Source organism: Electrophorus electricus, chromosome 14, assembly GCF_041902795.1.
Source record: "Electrophorus electricus isolate QZ-2024a chromosome 14, ASM4190279v1, whole genome shotgun sequence".
NCBI classification, from domain to species: domain Eukaryota; kingdom Metazoa; phylum Chordata; class Actinopteri; order Gymnotiformes; family Gymnotidae; genus Electrophorus; species Electrophorus electricus.
Window position 1 is genome coordinate 25849970 of NC_137510.1, and position 24922 is coordinate 25874891.

General features: G+C 40.0%; 1 protein-coding gene across 7 annotated transcripts; it reads left to right on the forward strand.

Moving 5' to 3' along the window:
• The first annotated feature begins 26 nt into the window (after window positions 1-26).
• kcnn4 (potassium intermediate/small conductance calcium-activated channel, subfamily N, member 4) lies at window positions 27-24323 on the forward strand. 7 transcript variants are annotated; one of them, XM_027007311.3, is made up of 9 exons: window positions 30-767; window positions 9502-9597; window positions 11502-11977; window positions 12512-12647; window positions 16053-16163; window positions 18011-18132; window positions 20900-20969; window positions 21924-22087; window positions 23036-24323. In XM_027007311.3, exons 1-9 carry the CDS (start codon window positions 483-485, stop codon window positions 23037-23039), a joined length of 1464 nt encoding a protein of 487 aa, XP_026863112.2. In that variant the 5' UTR covers window positions 30-482; the 3' UTR covers window positions 23040-24323. The 7 variants fall into 7 exon arrangements, 5 of the variants coding, with proteins under 5 accessions (XP_081552308.1, XP_081552311.1, XP_026863112.2 ...); XM_081696184.1 differs by adding an exon at window positions 10365-10743 and having other exon boundaries at window positions 736-767; window positions 21924-24323; XM_081696182.1 differs by having other exon boundaries at window positions 27-767; window positions 21924-24323.
• The last annotated feature ends 599 nt before the right edge of the window (window positions 24324-24922 follow it).

Sequence of the window (24922 nt, forward strand, 5' to 3'; positions counted from 1 at the left end):
AAAGACAAGTTGTGAAAGAAACTGTAGGGGGAAGCCTTAGATAATATGTAGGAGCCAATCACATAGCTCAGCGCTTTTTCAATATTCTTAGATTAATACTTGGGTTGGCGTTTAACAAATTAGCAGGGAGGAACAGTAGATGAAAGTTGCGGTCGTCTGTGGATACCCTGAGCCGGGAGACACTGATATACCATATACTGGTATATATACTATTGGTTTATACTGATATACCAATAGTGGCAGACCTTTCAGAGTAGGTTAGAGTCGGAGCGACCAGTGCGTCACCGTGTGTGCAAGACCTCAGGTGGACGCGCCGTTTCTCTACGCATCTACAAGGAAAGAGGAATCACGGAATTTTTGGCGTGCTATGCCTTCTCAGGACCGGGAAGAAAGTTTGGTTGGAGAGGAGGAAGGACAGAGCGAGGGACGAGGCGACTAAGGCCGGCGACCTGGATAGTACTGTCTCGCGACAGCAACGCGCTATGGAGATGACAACCCGCAACTCGCATCCCGACGCCAAAGCTGATGACAGAAACTGTGACGGGCTTGTGAACAGTAACGGAGATACGACAGAAATCACCGTTTCGTTATCACACCCGGGGAAGCGAATCAGTCCTATCGAGGGTGGGAGTCTTTATAGACTCAGGGATAGAAAGTTTTTACTGGAGGACAAAAGGCGTTTATGCGCGTGGGGACTGGGAACTGCAGTCCTGGGTATTTTGCTCATGATACTGCATGCAGAACTGTGTCCCATCGTCTATCCACCGGTAAGTAGGAACACAGTTACGAATCTTAAATGAGCGAAAACGCTTGAAAGGGCATCTGTGTTACGTTTTGAGATGACCCAAGTTTTTAAATTTGGCAATCTAAACGTGTCAACACTGTACACCCCTTGCCATTCTCTCAAAGTTGAACAGAAGTACAGCAGACCGACGTATGACCCATAATTCGGGTTATATTTCAGGGCATAAAAGCTTACTGCGGGATAAGGGTATGCTATGATTTCTAGGAAAAAAAAGAGGTGACTTTTTACAGCCAGAGCTTTATGCGGTTTAGTGTCTTGGCTGGACCCAGCTGATGGTGGGATGGTGGATTATTTGATAAAATGTGTGAAGGAAGGGAAACCACTAAATTGTGAAGTGTTGCCTTTCTCCTTCAGTCTATCCCCTCTCCATACTGCAGTTGACTGATATAATCAGTGGAGTTTCCCAATACTAACGCATGCACTCACTGACCCCTTTATTAGATACACCTACATTGTATGTACATTCACTGGCCATGTTATTGTGTACACCAGTTTTATGAATACATCTTATAAATGTACAATGATGGATTGTGCCATACTGGTTGGAATGCACAATCTGTCAGTAACCCTCAATCATTATAACGACAGGTCATTATATGGGCGTCAGGCCTTTCTCAACACAAGATGACCCTGCCATGATAGTGGCATTAAAGTGAATGTGGAGATGCTAGGGGAGTATCTGACACACAAGTGCTTATGCATGTTGTGCCTCATCCAAGACCATGCTGCAAGCCTGAGCCTCGTGGACATGAACTGATCAAGCGTTGGAGCATAGTTAATTCAGTCTTTATTGCTGACAGATTTAATCCAGTGTGTTGTTTATCTTTAGACATTCGGGTACCAAAAGTGAAAGCTTTAGGAACGCAGGCTGATCCAACAAACCGAAGCAAGACTCTTAAACTGTCTGACCTCGATGGGATCAGACCAAGGATACCGTGACTGGCCACAGCAACCCCCAGCATTCTTTGCAGCTCAATGTAACAATCAATGTACAACCAGCATGTAAACCTAGCTGGTTGCTACACTGGCAATCCACTGAACTGTGACTAACTCAGGAAACCTGATATCCGGAGTCCTGCTCCCAGGTCACCCACTGGTCCCGAAGGTGCCTGTGTGGTGGAAGCTTTGTCCCGGTGTTTGATTGGCAAGGAACTAAACACTAGAGTCCATGAAGAGTCATTGTCTCCTGCTGTGGTGTTAGCATCCTCTACTTCCCAGTGCAGAAAAGTACCAAATGCTGACTTTTCTTGCCTTTTTATCCTTTCACCTCTTTAAAATATAGTGCTTGAGCTCAGGACATTTTTTTTCTGCTGAATTACATGTTAGAAACAAAATTTTAAAATACACCGCATGTTTATGATGATTGTCAAGTGGCTGAAACACACTGAGAGTAGGTCCACAACAGAAAAATGTTCCTATTTTTACAAACACATCACATTAAGGTACAAAGCAACTACATCAAATGACTATTTAAAATCTCAAAAACCTGATAGGAGATAAAAGAGTTTCTTGAAATTAAAGATTATTTTAAAAAAGCAGACCTTTAGAAGCTTTATATTGTCTTATATGGAATAACATAAACATCATCCAAACAAATATTTAATGCAAGTTTCCAAATATGAATCCAAGCAAACCAAAATTTTAGGGCAACCACCTGAATGATGATATGGAAGCAACCGAGTATAGAGATCTACATCCAGTCTACCTGAAAGGAGCAGCTCCTTTCAGGTGTTAATAAAAAACAAACCTCACTAATAGTTCACTAATAATTCAGCCCCAAAGACGCCTTGTGCATCTCACTTCTGATTTAAAGGAAATTAAAGGTCAGCTTTCAGGTTCACGGCTGTACGATCTTTTGGTCTGTCCACTTTCAGTGTGCATTGTAAGTCAAAATATGTACCTTGGCGTGAGTTATAACTCAAATTTGGACTGATTGCAAGTTTATGCTTCTTAACACAAAATTCCTTGTTTGATGAGCAGGTATTAACTATTCCATTTAGCTCTGCATTCCGGACAGGGAGACAAGCACACATCCTCAACAGATATGCTTTTTTAAGATCTCAGCGATTGGCAGTTAGTGAATACTTTTACAGGATTTCCTATAGGTTATCTTGATTAACCATTTAAGTGTTCTGGGGTTTCACACAATCATATTTTTCTGGTAAGAAAAAACAAAACATATTTTCCTCCGTTTAGATGAAGTATTCATTTGCACGCGAAACGAACAGATCTCCCCAACTCTAAGCTTTGGAAGCAACTGAAGTGGAACAGTCTCCTAGAAACCAGGTTATGCAGGGAAATGAACAACACAAGTAAAAACGTTATGGAAGTTTTTCCACATTTAGTCTACGTTTGTGTCAAACTGCCTGTGGCCATATCGCATCTTTCCACATCATTTATTGTATAATTATCGCTGCTTTGAATAATGGATTTGAGGGGTGACCTTCAGGGGTACATGAGCCTAATGCAATTTTTCAGGTGTTGTCCTCTCCACCGCATACCATGGTAATTGGGGTGGGTGAAATAGGGCTCGTTCTCCTGGAAACCAGTTTGTGCAGGGCAGCAGTCTATTTATGGAGGTTTTTCCACATTTCGTCTACCTTTGTGTCAGACTGCCTAAAGTCATATTGTATCTTTCCACATCATTTATTGTATAATTAGTGCTTGTTTGAATAATGGGTCTGTAGGATGACCTTCAGCGGTACATGGACACAATGCTGATACTTCAGGTGCTCCGTCGCTATGGTGATGGAGGTGGGTGAAGCAGGCTCTTGCTCACATCACCACATGTGCCCTCATCACTCTGTGTTCTGCTAGATTTCGGGATGGGTTTTTTGCATTTTTGTTTGCATTGTGTTTCTTAAGATTTGTATGCACAAAAACTAACGTACTGTACAATTAGTCAGATGCATATGTAAGTATTTACATGGTAAATTGAGATAGTATGATGACAGTGTATCTATGTGCTGATTTAGCGCTATTTATTAATATCCCACTAGGGGTATTGGAGGATGCAGCATGCTGTCTTGTGTGAGCCTGAACAGGGCTACATTTCTGTTCAGTGCTGTATGACACAACCGAGTGTTGTAACTGACCAAATGCTTGAATGGGGCTCATTGTGGTCACGTGAAACCAGATCTAGATACTACAGAGAGGGATATTATGGAAAATAATCCAAGTTACCAGTACCTTTACATCAATAAACACCTTGTGCCTTGAAGAGGATTTTCCTAATTGTCCAACTCCTTAAACTATTAGTTGTTAAATTAATCCATTAAAACTTCCATTGACCTCATCACTGGAGCAGAGAGTTGTACATTTACACAGACTACAACTCTGAGTGCATGGAAAACTGTTTTGCTGACAATAAGTAAAAGAGGACACATTTTGGAAACCCTGGTCATTCTGTAATTGGCTGTGATGCCAAAGTTTTTATCTGCAAATACATTTAAATAGTGATAAAAGGTAGAAAACATTTGTCCCAAATTATTTGGCTTGATTGGATCAGGGATTCATCAGTTTCCAATTATCAACTGTTACTTTGTATTCAAGATGCAACATGCTTTAAAAAAAAAAAAACACATTTAAAAATTATTGTGATTCTGTAAAATTGCCATTTATATGAGTGGGCATCTCATAAATCGTATTTTGATATTTGATATTTTATCTTTGGTTGTTCCTTTGATAAGTTGAGTCTCCACAGACAAAAATGTGAACCATCACTGGTCTTAATAAGTCAACAGATATTCTGCAGTAGTCATTTTTGTCTGTTGTACACCTGTGAAAGTCAGACATGTGTATATGCTCAAAGTTTAACCGCTGGTCTCAATGTTTCAGCTTATTTTGGGCTATATATAGAAAACATCTTGTATTTTAGCATGAACAAAACCTCTAGTTAAAGTGAACGTGTTCTTGGTTGTAAACCAGTTGAGGGTGTATAACCTTTGCTTTCTTTTGCATGTGTAAACAATTTGAATGTGAGCTATATACTTTTGTGTCACAGCTGTTTTGTGTTACAGCTGTAAGGTTGAACTGGCGATATCAGTCACCTACTTCACTGTGAGGTCTGGTTAAACATTAGCCAGCCCATTTCCAACAAACAGCCTTCACTCATATGGTTTGATGGTTTGAGGGCAGGCTGCTGGTGATGTACGGTACGTCAAGTGCAGTTTTGCTGATCTGGTGCTTAATTTGCGATTAAGAAAGGTCTTACATATAGGTAAAAAGGGGCAGTGGAACTAGTAGTCATTTCTGATGATAGTAGACATTGTTGCACCAGTTACCTGCTGGCACCTGTTTAAGCCTGAGCTTTGCCCACACACTACCACGTGTTGGGTCCATGTCATATTAATGAACAACAATCCCCCTTTTTGCACATTGTGTCATTATGAAGACAACGTTGTGAGACATATGTAGTTGTGAGAGGCTATTATGATTGATAGAATTCATTCTGACAATTTGATTTGAAGAGACATGGAAACCTAGTATTCACTTTTGCAATACTAGCACAGTTATGCTTTTTCCACCTTTGCAATTATGATTTAAGTGGCAATTCTGTTTTAAAAGCTAAGCTCTAGGTATGTTCTTGTGGTCCACATAGTATAAAAAAATACTACACAAGTATCAAACATTTACTAAACATTCAAATGTATCATTTTCCTATATGAAAGGAATCGGATGAAATAACTATTTGTAACGTACGGAGGCTAAGCAGGATGCAGGGACAAGTTACATTGAACAACAACAACAACAACATTTATTTACACAGACACTGAAGACTACCTAGCCATTAAGATAACGTAACATCAGACACCGACAACAGACAACAGAACCATAGGGGTTTATATACACATGTAAATGACAAGCAATTACAAACAGGTGTGACACATGGGGGCGTGGCCACACGGACAAACACACACATACACACATGCATGGGGAGACACTTGGGAGGAGGGGCCATACCGTGACACTATTGTTAAAATAAAAAAATAAATAACATAAAACCTAGAAAACAATAGCAAAAATCTATTATCAAGACAATGTTGTTAATGCTTAAATAAAATTTGAAAATTGCCCTCTTCTAAATCAGCTATTTTGATATGAAGTTAATGAATCATTCATTCTTATATAATACTGTAATTAACAGCTTATTCTGACACATTTTCTGTTATCTGAAAATGTCAGTGACTTTCCTGTTTGCAGCTTGTTAAGCAATGTATCCATTATTCTCCCAGTTTGGCCTCTGCCAGTATGGCCCCTCCCAGTTTGGTTGCAGCCTTTCGGATGCCTGGCACCAGACAGCATGAAGAGCCATATATATATATATATATATATATATATATATATATATATAGAGAGAGAGAGAGAGAGAGAGAGAGAGAGAGAGAGAGAGAGAGAGAGATACATATGTATATATATATATATATATATAGAGAGAGAGAGAGAGAGAGAGAGAGAGAGAGAGATACATATATATATATATATATATATATATATAAATACATAGATACATATATAGATACATAGCGATATAGATATATAGCTACAAAGATATATAGCCATATATAGCTATACTGATATATAGATACATAGATACATCACACAATAACTGTGACTGAGTCTACTAATGTGATGTGACCCCCACATCCTTTCATGACTACCATGCTGGGTTAACTAACCATACATGTACAACATGTGTAGCATGTTTGACCACAAACCTTAGTATGATAGGCAGGCTGAACTGATATGAATCTCATGAACAACGACCAATGGATTAGTTTTTTCCTTTTGTAAAATATCATCTGTGATCCTTACCAGGAACAGTCAAACCAATTTTTCATGAAGCTTGGTGGTGTTTATATCATCTTAAACATGCCCAGAGTAATACTCAGTCACCAAGCTCTGCCACATCTTAGGCCAATCTGAGAGGAAGGACACCAAGCAACCCCATGATTTTCTAGAATTTTCCTTCTACTGATTTACTTTAGCTGCTCAAATGGATGTGAATGCACCTGCACCCAGTGCTCCATCACATGAGTTAATGACAAGCCAGGCAGCAACAAGGAAAGAACTTGCTGAAAAAGCCTCCAGGGTGGTTCACAATGCAACAGCATGAATCAATAAACTTAATCGCGTGTCACATATTAGCAGGTGATTAAAGTCCATTTGTCTCAAACTTTCTTTGCTGTTCTGACAGCCCTAAGTCCCCAGCAGAGTGTGTATTGTAATCTTTTTTACAAAATCATAGCAAGATCAGATGGAGTTAAAAATCAAAGCAAATATTGGTAGGTCAGGTTGATTGGTTTGATGGTGTGGGGTTCTCTGAGCTTGATATTTTGGTGGCAAACATTTCATCACCAGTCGAGATGACATTGTCAGCGTCATTGTGATGAAATGTTTGCCACCAAAATATCAAGCTCAGAGAACCCCACAACATCAGTCTTAGCAGTATTGTCAGATTGTCAGGCATCAGGACAGCCATTTTCATTTTACACTCACCTTGTACACACACATCGTATATGCAAAATTAGAGACTGAATCCTGTAGACTGTAGTCATGTACGGTTAGTTAGTCATCCTGTTATTCATCCAGTTAACCATCCTGTCCTTTAGCAGTGCTTCGTTTCTGACCTCAGGAGTGATGTGACCTGGATATCACTCACCTGACAAGTGTAACACATGTGACCATGATGTGTGGCATCTGTTTTACACATGATCAAAATAGGCATAAGGAGATTAGCAATGAGCTCATCTTTGGAAATATCGCACTCTGATATTTTCTTTTAAATCATATATTCTCAGACAGAATAAAGCCAATCTCATGTGATTATAAAAAAATTAATTAGTTACATATAGTTCATTTCCATTATCTACTGCAAAGACAACTCTTTGTTCGAAGTGTATGTCATATGTATTTTTAAATGAATTCATGAATCATTTAAAATGAATCATTTTCACAGTGTGAGAACTACTGCCCCCTATTCTAATATTCTTCTGTGGAAGCATGAAATGCAGTTTTCAAGTTCAATCATTATCAGTTAACACCACACATACACACACGATCACCTTGATGTACAGTATATAGCCCATACACCCTGTTACATATCCATCAAGATTTTTTTGGGTGGTGGGATAGATGAAATCAAAGTAATGATAGTAATAACTCCTCCACTGTTAGGATAATACTGATAATATTTCCATTTAAAATACTTTAGGAAAGCTATTTCATTTACTCTTAAAATGCTATAAGATGGGCTCCACTGACTACACTAATCAGAGTCCGTATGCATGTTCTGTGTCTAATTCAAACGCAGACTGAAGACCCCTCTATATGTGCATTATTTAAATGACCACTGACCCTCCTATGCTCCTATGTTGACTAACTGAAACTCTAGTACATATTGTATTGTTTATTGAGCTGATGTTGACTGCTCCTATGTTGACTCTAGTATGTATTGTTTAGTGCACTGATTGTTGTCTGATATAGATCTTATATGTGCACTTCTAGGCATCAGTATTGATCCCTGTATTTCTACAGTATTCTGGTTCATTGGTATGTTGGACTCTAACCTACTGTGCTGGCCAGGTAACATTCTATGAGTAAATGACAAAGCACTTGTAAGTCGCTCTGGATAAGAGCGTCTGCTAAATGTTGTAAATGTGAATGTAATGCTCCATTCATCCATCCCCATGCTGTCATGTCTCCTCACAGACACTGCACTTCATGTGCCACCTGTTACTGGATTTTCTTCAGTTTTCTGTGGTTTTGTTCATTTGTTTTCTGTTCCTCATGGAAATTCCCAGTGTTGACCTGACACTATATGTTAGAATAGCTTCCTGGCCTTGTATTGTTGTAATGGCCACGATTCATGGATTTCTCCTGATTCCGATTAAGTTCTCATTTGCATTCTGCCTTACCTCTCATGATTATCATCAACATTTGCAAATTCACATATGACTAAACAAAAAACAAACAACAAAAAAACCCAAACAAAATAACACACTATTTGCTTTACTGTCTAGTCACATTTGTTAGTACATTGCCACCTGTCAAATACATGTATCTATGTATTTGTTCAAATAGCTTGATATATATCCTGATACAATCATCAGCCAACTGTTTCAAAGTCAGTGACGAGGAAATATTCCTTATAGAGGTAATAAAATGTCATATTATCCTGTATTCTCATAAGGTGATCTGTGATATCAGTACCAGGCCTTTGTGGGCCTCTGTATCAGATATGGAGTGGGGCAACAAAGAGTTTGGAAGCAAGGAGGTTTATAATGTTTCTGTAGGTGTCTGAGGACATGGTGTTTCAAGGCCACTGAGCAGGAGCAAAGTGGAATATTCTGGATTACTTTAGCAACAGGTACCAAGTGGTACATGAAACAATGTTATCAATAGTAAGTGGGCAAATGAGATCATATTTTTTTTAAAAGAGAAGTCCTTTGTTTGAATAAAATGGTATCAAACGTATAAATATTGGAAATGTCTTTTTAAAATGATTTGTAAAATGTAATTGTTTGAAATGCTGGCTCATATGGACATTGTGGGTGTTTTTCTTCTGGTTTTAGGGTGTGTAATTCTGAGAATGGTATAATACCTAGCACTGGGAGATTAGAAGAAAATGTGGCTCACGTCCGTGCCTATATTTTATGAGATGTTTCACCTTCTCCTGCCTTTGTGCTGTTCCTCAGGACTCTATCTACGCTCTCTCCATCAACGGACTCATCAGCGTGTCCACAGGCTGCCTACTCATCCTCGTCCTTGCCTTCCATTATAAAGATGTCCAGGTGAGCTGTTCCAATACACCTGCACTCAGTCCCTTTTAGTGAGGGACACATTTAGTTAGCTGTTGATGGACCTCCCTTTGGCAGTGATGATAAGGTTGTCTTCATATTGTCATGCAGCTTAAGTGTTATGGGCAGCACAGTGTTAGCATGTTTGCCTCTCAGCACCAGGGTCTTGAGTTCAAGCCCCTATCTGGGTGGAGTTTCCTCTAGGGTCTCTGGTGATGATTGGTGCTCTGTTATAATCTTAATCTCCTCCCCTGCACCTGGTGCAGTCCCCTGGGGGTTGTGGTTTCTGATCAAGAGAATGCTGTGTGCAAATTCTCAGTCTGTGAGTGATTGTAAAGGATGTGTGAGTGGTTGTATTTGTCAGTAAAGTCTCCTTGAGTTTGAGAAAGGTGCTATATAAAAATAACTAATAATAATATGTAACATAGGTCTCTCCAAGCCCAGCAATACCTCTGGGATCTGCTCTAACACATGACCAGCAATGATGCCATCAGAAGTGAATGATAAACCAGTCTATATATAGAGAGTAGAGCAACGCAAACATATTTTGGAGGGATTGTACGTGCGGTTTAGGTGGAGACGTTTTAGTGAGCACAGGGTTGAGGTGTAGCGGAGCGTTTTGCCTGTGGTAGCACAGTGATAAGAGCGGCAAAGTTATACAGGCATCTTATCTGTGCAGTTCGGCCTCTGGTTTGCAAAGATAATAACTTCCCATCTCACATTATTCATTCCCCTCATGCTTTCTGTGCTCCATTCACCAGCCTGCAAGTCAAGAGCTATCTAAAGTGAGTGAAAAACTAAAAGCAGGGTCACAAACTAGAGAAAGAGGAGCAGACTTCCCAGAAGGCTGCATGGTACAGCACTTGAAATGATTACCCAACTGCCATCTGAATGAAACGACATACTTGGACCTTGAAGCATCATCGTTTAATGGGTTTTCTACTTCCTGTCCTTTGGTTGCACGGGGCTGGCGCAGTCCTTGAACAAAGGGTCCAAGCTTCAGGCAGAAAACAGTAACACAAGCTCGGTACAACACTAACAAGAACGGTTGAGCCGAGTTAACGAAAGAGGAAGAAGGCAGTAGACTTCCAAAAGTTAAACAGGTGCATCACGCCATTTGGAGAAACCGAGTAAAATTGGGTGAGTGTGTGCTGGGCTTCAGATTCCACCCAGATAACCCAACTCTGAGTCAAACAGAAAAATGCTGTAGTCAGCAGTTAGTTAAATAAGTGAATTTCTGCCACATTAGGGCTGGCAGGCTAATAGCGTCCCTTTCAAGTATTTCAAGTAGAAGAAAGCAGTTTAAACATGCAAGTACATGCAAGATAATGAAAGGTTAATCGATCTGACAGTGCATTAGTCACAATTCACACCCACATTGTAGAGTAAATAATGCCTCACACCATCTACTCGATGTACCATTACTAACATTACCATGATTCTCCTGTTACCTCCTGAAATAAAAAGACTCCTCAAATTCAGCAACATTATAAGCTAAAAAGCCAACTTTGTTAGAACCTTATTTTCCGTTAATTATTATAAGATTGGATAAAATCAAATTATGCAGGAAATAGATTATTCCAGTTCATAATTGTGGTCTTTTGTTGTCCCTGGTTAGCTTACTAGGGGTCCAGACCAGATTTAGGCAAAGCTGCATTCTAAAAAAGTCTATTGTTCAATTCAGTAGATTGAATTGAATTGAACTGAATGTGCTAATGAAAGTGTTTCCATCATATGTTAATTTGTCAACTGGCTGAACATTGTACGGATTGTCTTGATAGTTTTCTCCATATCTTCCTTTCTCCTTTGTCTCATTTGTGTGCACTATAAATACAATAACAATTCTTTATTGATACATTTCCCACAAGACCTCTCCTCTTCTTCCTCTCCACTCTAAGCTCTTCATCATAGACCACAACCAGGTGGACTGGCGCATTGCTATGACAACAAATCGTGTGCTCGGTATATCCCTGGAGTTGCTGGTCTGCGCCATCCACCCAGTGGGCACATACCTAGCGCCTGGGGCAGAGCCACCTGCCATGGAAACCCCTGGCACAAACACGCCCTTTGATGCCAACTCCACCTCCACACCCCTCTGCCTGTGCAGTAGCCCCATGGAGGCGTGGCTAGAGGTGGAGCTCCTGCTGTCCGGCCTCATGTTCCTGCGGCTGTACCTGGTGCACAGGGCCATACTCCTGCACAGCAAGGTGCTCCTCAGTGCCTCCTACAGGAGCATTGGCTCCCTCAACAACATCAACTTCACCTTCCGCTTCGTACTCAAGGTGCTCATGAACAAGTACCCGGCGCGCACCCTCATGGTCTTCATAATATTCTTCTGGTTCTCAGCTGCTTGGATGCTCAGGCTGTGTGAGAGGTATAACACATACACACATGTACACACAACACAGTATATATATATATATATATATATATATATATATATATATATATATATATATATATATATATATATATATATATATATACACACAAACACACACACACACACACACACACTAGTTCATTCTGCAACTGGTGATGGTAAACTTGAAGATCCAACTGGGAAAAGATATTTAGTGAAAGGATTTGTTATAAGTAGGTCCGATACAAATATAATAGTAGTGTCCCACTCATGGAGGGCAGGGAGGAGACATTGCAGAGATCTGGAACCTCGTATCTGAGAACCGTGACAGCCAGGAGGGAATATATTAGCTGGGTGGGCAGAGTTTAAGGTGTGAAATTTATGCAAGTGTGCAATTTGACCTCATTACTCCATGTACACCTGATTACATTTTTATTCTGTGCAGGCCTACGAATGAGACAAGCAGTATGTTCCCGTGTTTGAGTTTACCACACTTGGTTTTTTGCTCAATAACTGGACACTTGTTCTCGGTGTCTCCCCCTACAGGCAGTTACAGGTGGTGACGGGAGACATGGGCATAGCTCTGTGGCTCATTGCCATCACCTTCCTCACTGTGGGCTATGGAGACGTGTCCCCCAAGACCAGCTGTGGCAAGGTGGTCTGTCTTTTCACAGGCGTCATGGTAAATGCCCCACAGACTCTGGCCCTTCTCACGGCTCAGCCAGGGATGTCTGCTGTAAAATAACAAAATTTTGAGGTAGTATTGTTATTTTGAGAGAAAAAGACCTCAAAAAGATCAAAAATGTCCTCTCTTTTAAAACCATGAAAAAAATCTCTTGAGAGATGTCTTTAGTAGCAAATTAGTATTACTACATCTAAAGTAACAAAGGGGTTTTATGGTGGTGTGTATTTCCCCAACATTGTTTACATCAAACAAATTGTTACAAGAGCATGAAGCATCTTGGTCTGTGTTGTGAGATTTAATATAATTCCACTGATGACATATGTTTCTGTATACACTAATATCATCCATAGTCTTTTGCTTGGAAATTCAAGAACTCAGTCAAGCAGTAAAATGATTTGTGGTCCAATTCAGAACCATTTGTGAAAATTTATTTGCAAAAAGTAAGAACTTAAGCTTTTCAGCCTTTTTTATTATGGCTGAATTTATGTCATTCTGAAAGCAGATGTAAAAATGAAATAAAAAAGATAGAAAGATAATTAGAACATGATATGGATATGGGAAAAGAGCATAAAAGGCTTTGATTCATGCATGTGGATGTGAATGGAGGCGTCTGTGGCGTCTGTGGCGGTGGAGGGTGTTTTTGTAGCAGTGAGAGGGAAAGAGAAAGTATCTCCTCCCTGGCATCGCAGTTACCACGAAAACGCCACCTATTTGTTTACTTCCTGGTTTTGTTTTCTCGTGATTCCTTGTTTTGGTTCCTTTCGGTTCTTCCCCCTAGTTAGTACCATTACCTGTTATTTTACCCACCTGTATCGTGTTAGTCCTCATTAGTCTCTGTATTTAAATCCCATGTTTGTTATCAGTCTTTGCAAAGTCCCGTCAACTCTTGTTACGTTTCTGAGCTGTTAGTTATTCTGTCTGTTTATTGTAGTTTATTGGCTCTCCACCTGTTTTTTGGATTAGCCTCATTGCCCTCTTTGTTTGGTTTACCTGACTGCTCTTTTGGATTTACAACCTTGGCTTGTTCTTTGGATTACGTCTGTAGACTATGCATGTTCTCTAATAAACTGCATTCATCACACTGTGTGCGACCCCGCCTCTGCTCGCGTTCAGAACGTTACAGAAAGAGGGAGAGTTCTGGCTGATTTAGTTGTGTGTGTGTGTGTGTGTGTGTGTGTGTGTGTGTGTGTGTGTGTGTAAGAAGCTTCCTTTCCTCAAACCATCTAGTGTTGTTCATCACAGCAGATGCACCAGTAGAGTGTAGGACTTGAGCCAGACACCCACACCTCCCTGACACGGTGGAAAATAATCTTTCACTTCACTCACTCTCCCTTACATGGTGTATTTATATTTTTTTCCGGGAAAACTTTCCACCATTGCCATTTTTAGGTGGTTTATAGCGTTTGGCACCAGTAAATCCAGAGGCTGTGCCAACCTAAGTCTTGGAAAACAAAAAAAAACAAAAAACACTTTCCTAATCCAGTTGGAACAATTCCAATGCACTAGTTAGAGAGATTTGGGATTGCCTTCCAACCAGAATCTTTCACGTGCCCTGTCAGATTTTCCTCAGGATCACCTGCATCTTAGCCCTAAAAGGGTTAGTGTTGTTATCTACATGAGATTGCTACTCTCCTAAGCTTTTATTGTCTGTCAGGTCCAAGAATGAAAGCATTTGACATGGAATTTGTTTACTTGCCTGTGTGTGCCATCTGTTTTGGGGAGGTGTTATATCCCCTCCGTGGAGTGCAGACAGATCCCAGGAAGGATGTGCTTCCTCCTGGGCCAGTTTCTACTTCAGAGGAATCAGAACTTGCCACCATCCCTTACCTGTCGTCAGCAGAAAGGGCTTTTTAAGGAGAAACTACTGTATGAGGGAACTAAGGCTGTGCGATATCATTTGGTACTCGTTATCACAAAATTGGCTTTGGCAACATTTGTATAACAGAAAGCAGGAGTATGCTGATGACACATGAATCATGAGTTATGAACAAATGAGTCTTTTTTTTTAGTGATTTGAGTAGCTTGACCAGTGTTCCAGCGTATTAGACACTATTAGTTAACAGGAATAAAAGTATATATCTTAGTTGTAAGGTAAGTTAGCAATGAAAGATAAGTCAAAATTTATAATCACAACAACTCTATCTTGGACCCCCCAGCCAAGTATTTAAAAGAGAAACAAAAAAAATCTTGCCATATTCCTGCAAGTATAGATAGTATGAGTCTTTTTATATGACCAACTGACATTGTTGAAATTCATAAATGAGATGCAAGAAAATTCATTTACAATACAATAAAATACAGTACAATTTGTTGTTAGCTCTGACTGTCACATTCCCATTAGTGATTTGTGTGAAAATTGCTACAGCACTTTAAAAATGTTTGTCAATAGCTACATGTTTTAATGTTTTAAGAATTTTACAATTTCCATTTCCATTGCCTATACTGACAAACATTTTAAATGTTTAAACAATTTTTGTAAAAAAAAAACCCAAAACATTTTAACCCAAAAGGCTTTCGGAAAGAAACGTAGCACGTCAGAATTGTTAAAACACAAGTGGGCCTGCTAGTCAGCACCAATAACAGCAGCTTAGCTTGCAAGCTCTCAGAACTTTAGGATCCAAAGCATTTCACTCCCAGCAGGATCTTCTTAAAGAGGAGAGCCATCTGAATCTAGCTACATTAGACTCATTAACATTTAAGCGAAAAACTGCAGTAAATACTGGCTCGGCAACACTAGGTTTACCAAGTTTCCTTGTTGTATTTATGAATTTATTTATGTTTCGGTGAATGATAACACAGTGGGAGCTGGAGGTTTTGAACCTTAAGGCTGAGTCACATTTAGTACTTTGCTCATGACAGAGAAAATGTAAAAATGAATGATTAATGACATTTAATGAAAACAACTGCATCCTAAAAACACTTCCTTTCACAACTCTAACAGTTTTTCTCACTTTCTTTCTTCATTGCAAGCAACTGAGGAGAACAGGTAAACATACCTACACTCCTATTAAAACTGACTTGTGGAAGATACAAAGGAGAGCAATAGCATAAGACTTTTTGATTTTCCATGACCTTTCATGTGGTGTCTTGTGCTCATCGCACTTTTCCAAATGCGTTTAGCCTCTTTTTAAACTTCAGTTTTCTCTCTGTTAACTAAAACCATAATCTAAAACTGCAAGAAATATGGAAGCTGCTTTGCGGCCTCTCTTGAAAATTATATCTCCTTCAAAAAGTATTAATGTCTAAGTAGGACAGTCATAGACTATTCGTGTATGATGCAGGGCCATTTAAAGACTTGTCATAACGGAGTACTGTTAAACAAAACACTGGCTTAAGTTCAGGTAGAGTCTGAGGGATATCCAGATGCCTGGCAACCTTCTTGTGTCCGTGTGTGTTTGGCAGGGTGTGGCTTGCACTGCCATGCTGGTTGCCGTCGTGACGAAGAAGCTGGCGCTCAATAAGGGAGAGAAACATGTGCACTTCTTCATGATGGACATCCAGCTCTCCAAAGAGGTGAGGAGCCACCAAACTGCTGCGAAATGGCTCTGTCTGGGTTTCAGACCAAGACTTCTCATTCAGTACCCATACACGAACTGAATACGTGGCACACAAGTACAGGGACATATTTATCGGTCTCCACTAAAAAAAAAAATTGCAAATAAAATACACTTTTCCCTATTTTAAGTTCCTAATTAATAGCTTTATAAAACATAGAAACTCATTCATAACATGCACATAATATACTTTTCCTACACAGATGCAGAAGTCCTATAGAAATATTTATGTTTATTATGATTATTATACTGGGTAATAATTGTGCCTGACATTTTCTACAGTTCCTGAATTTCGTCTACATAAACATTTAGAAATGTCGGCACATGGCTATAACTGCTTTAAGATATGTACAGATGATTTTTGAACTCCATAAGAAGGGGACTTCAGATCAAAATGTTACCAAATATTCTCAAAAAGTGCAGCAGCCCAAGAGATGAAGCAACATGGGTGGGGTGGCATTATTTCCCTGCATCGCACGCATGTTATGGTTGCCTGGGCATTTTCGAATATTATTTTTTCCTTAAATAGGGCATTCCGAAGGGCAGAACACTGTGGGAAAAGCCTGGGGTGGGCAGGCAAAAAAACAGTCTGTAACTTAATGGTCTTTAAAAGGCGTCAAAGGGCGGAAACAATCAGGCCCCTGTCAGGAAAAAGACTTGTGTCAGTCTAGGCGTGCTTTCGGGCATGGACAGGAAACCTGCATGCAGTGGGGTGCGCGTGCTGTGAGTGTGTGTGTGAGGGTGTGTTAGAACAGTGGGTGGGAGAAGGTGTGTTTGGTGTCCAGCGCTGGGTTACACTCCTCTAACAGGATCCATCTGGTTGCTTATCAGAGGGAAGGCAAAACCCAAAAATAAACGTGCTCAGCGGAAGACGCGAGGAGTGTTTCCATGGATGAAAAATGAAGGGATTAAAAGGCGGGGGCACACTGGGCTTTTAGAGGGGGTCCATGGGTGTTGCTAAGGTGTTACGTTCATGAGAAGTTTGTTTGCAGCCTGCTCAACTTGGTTTCCCAAAAACATTCCAGTGTTTTAATGTGATTTTGTAGGCCTGGGAACCTGTGTTTCACGCTTGCAGACTGTCACATCCTGTTACCGCGCATCCTCGTGCCTGCTGATCATGTTTGCCAGTGTGTGAGTGCGTGTGCCGATGCCCCGCGGTCCATAACTGTCACTGTCAGTGAGTCACTCTGACGAATTTAAAGGAAGACATCTGGACAGAGCTCCTTATGGACGCTCTAATAATAACCACTACAACACAACACTGCCAGGGAGGGTGGGACACCAGCACGAGCAGTCTGGATTATAATGGGGCTCAGCAGGATGGTGAAGACAAAAATAGAATCAGAGACACTAAAAATTTGAGAAAAAGAAACCTCAGGAATGTCTGTAACTCACGTGTTGTTTAACACGTTGACTTGACTATTTCATGAAATAAATATTTTAATTTCTATTTTAACAAGGATATCTTGTATATAGGTCTGCTACAGAAGTAAATACTATGTGTTAACATGAACAAATAATTTGTTATGTCCTACTTTTGATTGAATGATAGAAAGACTTACTGTGAAACAGATTGACATACTTGATTTTTGGCTTTTCTCAAAAGTTCTTCCTGACAACATCTCAGAGAGATTTTCCACTGGCCCATATCGCCTTCAGCTTCCTCCATAGTAGTCTGGACCCAGATTTCAGGAGATCTCCATCGTGACACCATCTGTTGGAGAAAGCACCATACTAGCCCAACTGAATTAGGTCGCCTTGAGTTGAACATGAACAGACTGACAGGCTGATCTCTCTGTGCTCAAGCTCCGCAACGCTGCCGCCAACGTGCTGCGAGAGTGCTGGCTTCTCCACCGGGCCACCCAGGCCAAAGACAGGCAGGGCGAGCATCGGTACCACCAGAGATGCCTGCTGGAGGCCATCCGTGTGTAAGTAATCGCCACTTTGATACCTGCCTGTGATGGCTTGATCCACTGTTGCCATGCCCACGAGTGCACATGGGCCCGTGATAATCAAAGCAAAAGAGGGAGAGAGTGTGTGTGTGCAAAGCTCTCGTAATTGAGTGTGTTAGGGCAGGGAAGCAGATTTATGCTCTGAGTGGAACTCTGGAATAGCACTCTGTTTTGTTGCTCTACACTTCTTTTCTTATATTCAGTTTTCTTCTTCTACTACTACTAGTACTTCTTTTTCTTCTTCTTTGTCTTATTGCTTTCCTAATACTTTTTCTATAGCCTACTACACTTGACCAACCTTCCTTGAAATAATGATGCGCAAGCCTTTTCTGGGACAATTATGGACATATAAATGTGATCCTAAAGCTTGAGAATTAGGCCATGTTAGTCTATGTTTAATGATAAATGTAACTTTTAATATTTTTAAGCTTTGTCGGTTTTGAACTCCAACTGCCATAAAGGCCCTCAGGCAAGCTGTGCCCTGCTTGCTTAAAGCTGTTATTTCAAGCCCTTTATGCAACCTGTGCATTTGTTTCTCTTTCAAACTCATTTATCTTTCCATTTTCATGCTTACCTTTGAATTTCCATTTTATTTTCAACTGTCAATTTATTTCAGATTTAATGTTACCAAAGCATAAAACTGCTATCAACTCTCATATATCATCTAATAGTTCATCCTGTTAATCTTACATAATAGCACAGATTCTGTTACTTTTTAATAAACAATAAACATCAAACTATGATGACAATAAACATAAAAGAATGAAGATTCAAAGGATGTTGTTATTCAGCATAAAAGCTGGAACTTTCTGAAACAAGTTATGCTTTGTATCTCTCGACTATTAAACCTGAGCACTTCTCCTTTTCAGATTCTTTATAATAATCTGTAAACCAAAAATACCCCTTCCATGAACAAAATACCCCCACAGCTTAAAAGATCCTCTTAGATGACTTATAGATTTACTTAGAACAGATGACGCATGCTGAAGTCCAGTACACGTGTCCAAACTTTATCTCTTACACACACACATATATTTAAATAGTCCCCACCCTTACAATATACGTCTCAACTTTCGAATGATCATGTTCCCTTAAACCTTTATTATTATATTTGGCTTTATGACATAAACCTCTTGTCCCGCCCTGGTCGGCAGACCAGCATCACACACGCCGATCTGTTACCAGGTCTCGCTCCCTGGTCTATTGGCTCGTTCCCTTCACTTGTCGCTCGTATGCATCTCCCAGGCGCTCCACCGTTAGCCTGCCCACCAGGCTGAGCAGCTTTACCGTTGATTTGTGTTTTCTTAACTGTAAAATTAACAGTTCATTGTTTGCATTTGCGCCTCGAGCTCTACCTGGCTCCTCCCCAGCCATGTCACGCCACTTTTGTTGTATATACTTTAATATACTCTAAGTAAACTATTCTGAAATCACAAAATCTGGATTGTGGATGGTTGCTATAAATAATTCTGTAAAAAGAGCTATTAAACAATCTTTTTAAAAGCTTCTTATAACTTCTGATTATTTCAGTGATAGTAATTTGAGACTTTATATTAACACTTCTGCTCACAATTCTAACCTCGATGTTTAAACCACTACTGCAAACCATGTATTTCCTCACCACTAATACCTGCCGCACTGTGCTTTCCATCTGCTTGTGCACGGCAGTACTCAATCTGGTGTTTGGTCTCCACCTGCACCTTCCTGCAGACACGCGCACGCGTGTCGGGGGGCGCGTGCGTTTGGCCGCTGTCTCGGGCTACCGTCCCCTGCTCTTTAGGACAGGAAGTTCCAATGTGTGCATTTGTGAACCGGTATCATTAGCCAAAGCGTCCGGCCTTCATGTGTGTTTGTGTAGATGAGCGTGTGTTTGTGTGTGGAAGGATTTGTGCCTTCCTGTTGTACAATTAGCACGTCCAATAAATAAATAAAGAAAGGTGCAGCAGCGTCGACCCCAGCGGCCAAAGCGTCACGAGCTCATTTCTGAGCCGCGAGTCTTCCGCTAAATTCTTTATTTTAGCTTCGATGTTTTTTTCATCTGTGAGTGAAAAAACACGTTGTGTTGAAAAACTGATGCTGCATTATTCAGCGGTTACTGTTCTGCTTTTTGGAGGCGCAAATTTCCATCTGAATTTAATGTAACTTCAGAACCACCGTATCGAGACCTGTGAATAGATTACAATACGGCAATACATAACTGTATCAGGCACAGAAAATTAGAAAGGTTATTAGCATGATTTAAGATTATTGACCGTTTTGCATATATTTCATTAAAATCTTACTAGCTAAAGAAGAAAAAGAAGAAGAAGAAAAAGAAGAAGAAGAATATAATTCAATGGAATAATGATATTATTATTATTATTATTAAAAATTGCACTTTATGTTGATGGTCCCCTATACATATATCTACAGATGCACAAACTGTTAACAAACTGTCAGTTAAAATTTCGGGTTACATTTGGGATGCCGATAAGGTTAGGTAGGTTTAAGTTTAAGGTTAGATTTATTATAATCTGTTGTCTTTCATTTAGATTTCAGTTGCATTTAATTGTGGATGTGATTTAAAGCTAAACTAATAATGCTCAATTAAATAATGTTAATAATGCTCAAAGCATCTACAGGGAACTATCAAAATAATTTGTTATAAAAAACAATAATAATAATAATAATAATAATAATAATAATAATAATAATAATAATAATAATAACCCTAAATGCAATATCATGTTCTCTCTCTGTGTAGGTTTCGTCACCTGCGACTGAAGCAGAGAAAGCTGAGAGACTACACTAGTGAGATGGTTGACCTCTCCAAGGTAGAGAGTGGTGCCATTAGTCAAATCTACTACTTTCACAGCATGAATTGCTTCCTGTGGTTCACTGTTATAAATATTGCATGAAATATTAGAGCACACCATCCTCTGAGACATGAGGTGAGCTGAGGGGAGCCTTAACACTTATGATAGTTGCCACGCACCTTCCGTAGTGACAGTGCTGGGGATGTATATGCACCCCTTATCGGTGCGTGAGCTCCTGGGGAATCGAACCCTACAGGGTGGCGGTGGCACCTTGCATTACCTTTTCAGGCTGCACTTTAAGAGCAGTGGAGAGGCCCTTGCTAAGGCCATGGTTTCTTTGGAAGGAATTAACCAGGTGTCTGCCTGCTCATGACAGACCTGGGCGCTTCGCGTCCCCGTAAGCAATTCCACCTCAGTTGGTTTTGCTTGTAAAGAGTTCAGGAGTGTGCACAGAAAAACTAAATAAATAGATATTTATACATACATTTACAGATTCAGCCACTTATCCAGAGACAGTTATTTTTATTTATTTTTATCTATTTATATTTATCAGTGTGACAATGTGTATGCACCCTTGGATTACATGGGGATAAACTCACCAACATAAAAATTATTATTAAAAATAATATGTCAAAACATTATGCAATAGGGTGATTAAATCTGGGTGGCATATCTGCATAACTGTCAGTTATATAGCACATCAGTGACAATTGCATTTTTCACCTTTGTTGACCAATACAGCAAAATACAGAATCAAAAACATTAGGCAAGTCCAGTTAGTACCAGAGTGCCATCCACAAATAAACTGCTTGTTCAGCGAGACAGCTAGGGAGGTGTCACTCGCCCGTGCTTGTTTCAGCGATGGGCCTCCACCAGTCAGCCACTTAGTGAACAAAAATGCCCCATTACTGAACAGAGTGGATGAGCTGAAAGTGAGGGGGTTTGGCTCTGTCCCTGTCTCTGCACCAACAGATGCAGATGATCATGTGTGACCTGAGCTCCAACTGGAACAGTTCCTACCGAGAACTAGAACAGCGCATCATCTCCATGGAGCAGAAGCTGGTTGAGCTGGGCCAGTCTTTCCAGAGCACCTCGGAGCTCCTGAGCCAGGCCCTGCAACGCCGCCTCGATCACAGGTGCTGGTCGGGCCGTGAGGCCTGCACAGGCCAGAACTGGAGCCCAAACTCAGGCCGGAACCACAGTCGAGCTCTGTGCTCTCATCTCAGAGCTCAGAATGCATGTGTTCAGATGGATGGGTATTTTACTGAGTTGTAAGGGGCTAATCTTCAACATGGGGAATAGATGACATCTGTAGGGTTGTATAGGCCTAAAAGAAAAAAAGATTATAAAGTGAATAGAAATTTGAGGTAGGTATTAGGATTTTACAGGGCAAACTTCATGAAAGATAGCACATGTGCAGGGAAATGTTTATTATAATGCTTTTTATCTGGGTCACATTGAGGTCACCCAATTATTCGTATGTTAAAGCATTCTCCGCTAGACTTTTTTTTTTCTATCGTACATTTCATTAGCTAGGATCTGTGACACCTAAATTAAGCAAAGATTAAAACATAAAATAATTATTCAGATATGAAATTGATTTCCAGCTGTCCTGATGGGTGCACAATTTTAACAAGGCTGAACAAAATATCATTTGTTTATGATTGCATTATTATTTTCGTGTGCCATGATAAACATCCTGAATAACATTAGATGCTTTCTGGAACTGATGTGACATTTCACCATATTTCACAAAACACATCACAGAATGTGAGAATATGTTCACAGTAGCACATTTGGTCTCTCTTGTTCATGTCTAGAACATGAAACGTTATCTCTGAATATGTATTTGTCTAAAAGCATGGTGTGAGAATGTACAGCTAACATCCCAACGACACCGGTGAGCCTCAAGTCAACAGTGTCAAAATACCAAACGTGACATGAATACTTGTTCCCAAATTCCACAAGAGATCAGTTGTTCTCAGCAAACCATTCTATTCAGGTGTTGTGCAAGAAAAAGGAAATAGGTCATTGGTGAAATAATGCATTTGTTATGGGTTTTTGTTTTGTTTTGTTTTGAACAGGTGACCTGTGGGAAATTTCACCTCTAGCAGACCACAGCAGAGGCTGTGGCACCGTGTCTGACCTCAGAGGGCGTATCAAACCTGCACCGGCTGCTTGTAGTGGAACACAGAGGGAAAACTGTGATGTGTGCACCGTTTTGCCTTGTTTTGTCGTGTTTTTTCAACGGACTTCCAGAGCTGCAGGAACTACACAGGACTTCTTGTGAAAGATTAAGGAAGATTAATGATATACCGTATTGCGGTTTTGGATTAGGATGAATCAAATATATTTATGACAATATTTATGTATCTACATTTTGTCACACTGAAAGACTTCTGTGATGATTGCCTTAAAGGTATGAGATCCTCACAGTTTCATGAGGACGGAAACACTGGGCTAATATGGAATATCCAGTATTGCTTCAAGAGACAAGTCCCAGTGATATGAATGTTTGTTTGTTTGTTTGTTTTTGTGACCCGGCTCTAGCAAATTAAAATTACCCAGGTTGTTTATTTTTCAATTGTAGAGCTGATGCACTCAGGTTAATGTATGTTATTAGGGGTTTTTTGAACATAAATAACCACAAGCTGTTGTGTTGTTTTTAATGTGCTTCCATGTCACTACGGTCACCATGGCTAAAGTGTTCCCCCAACGTGTGCACTTACTATTATTTTGATGGTCAACTGAATGAAAAGAATGGTGAACAGAATTCTATCACAGCAAGCGCTCTTGCACACAGAGTTTTGCATGTCTTGTCTGCTCTGTGAGAATGTAAAAACAGGTATTGGCAAAGTGTTTAGAAATTCCAAATGAAAGGACAGATGTTAGATGCTGGTTGTCTGATTCTTTGTTGTCCATTAATGCACTTTATCCCAATCAAATTACAGATGAATCCTACCACACACTTGGAGATGAAGCACTTGTTGTTTAGAGTTTTTTATTTGTTGTGGTTTTTATATTTCTTAATTGCGTTGAAAGTCGTTTCTCTCTCTGGATCCTGCACTCCCTCCCTTCCATGTTCAGAAACTCAAACTCTAAAAGAGGGCACAATTCAGGCAGAATTATTGACCACAGATACAACAACCGACTGAAGCAGAAACTCAAATGCTCTCTTAAGCTCAGGAAGATTTCCCAAAACAGATAGGAACAACTCTACCATAGACACACCAAATCTGTTGTCAGTTTTCACCTGTCTGAAACAGGGTCTGTGCTGAGTGACAGTTTGCATATCTTACATTACATCACTTTCTGAACAGCTCATCCATACCCTGAGACATTCTGCATTAAAATAAACATCATGGCAAATGTTCCATACCCATGTCGCATAACTTTCAATAGTAAAATGAGGTTGTTCCAATTTTCTAAATACACCTTCTAAATAGTTTAGTTATTCTATAAATAGATATTGTATTTATCATAGAGATTTGTGACTAGAAAATCTAACATTTTCTCAACATTTAGCTCCAAGCTCACAGGTCTGGGGGTGCACGACAGCTGGAAAAGTGGAACCCATGACAAAAACGACTTCTCAGTTTGGACTCAAAAGATGCCTCTTGCAGGTTGAATACAACTGAACAGGAGCCATAGATGACAGCATATGATGAGTTCCACAGGAATTCCTCAAATGTGAAAAATTCAGTGTCATGCAAATAGTTAAGAAAAAAAAATACTAAACTCTGTAAAAATGTGTTTTTTGTCTCAAGGACGTGTAACAAAACCTTTACTGCTTAATCATGTTTTCAAGTTCATTAAACCCATGGGTAGAGTTCTTCTTAGAAGCAAGTCCACTCCATTCATATATTTGATAATGGCGCCCTCAAGTGGGCAAATATATGTAATGGACCTTTAGCAGCCTACCTAAACCATTAACTCGGTAATTTAAATGATTTAGTAATATCGTGCAGGTT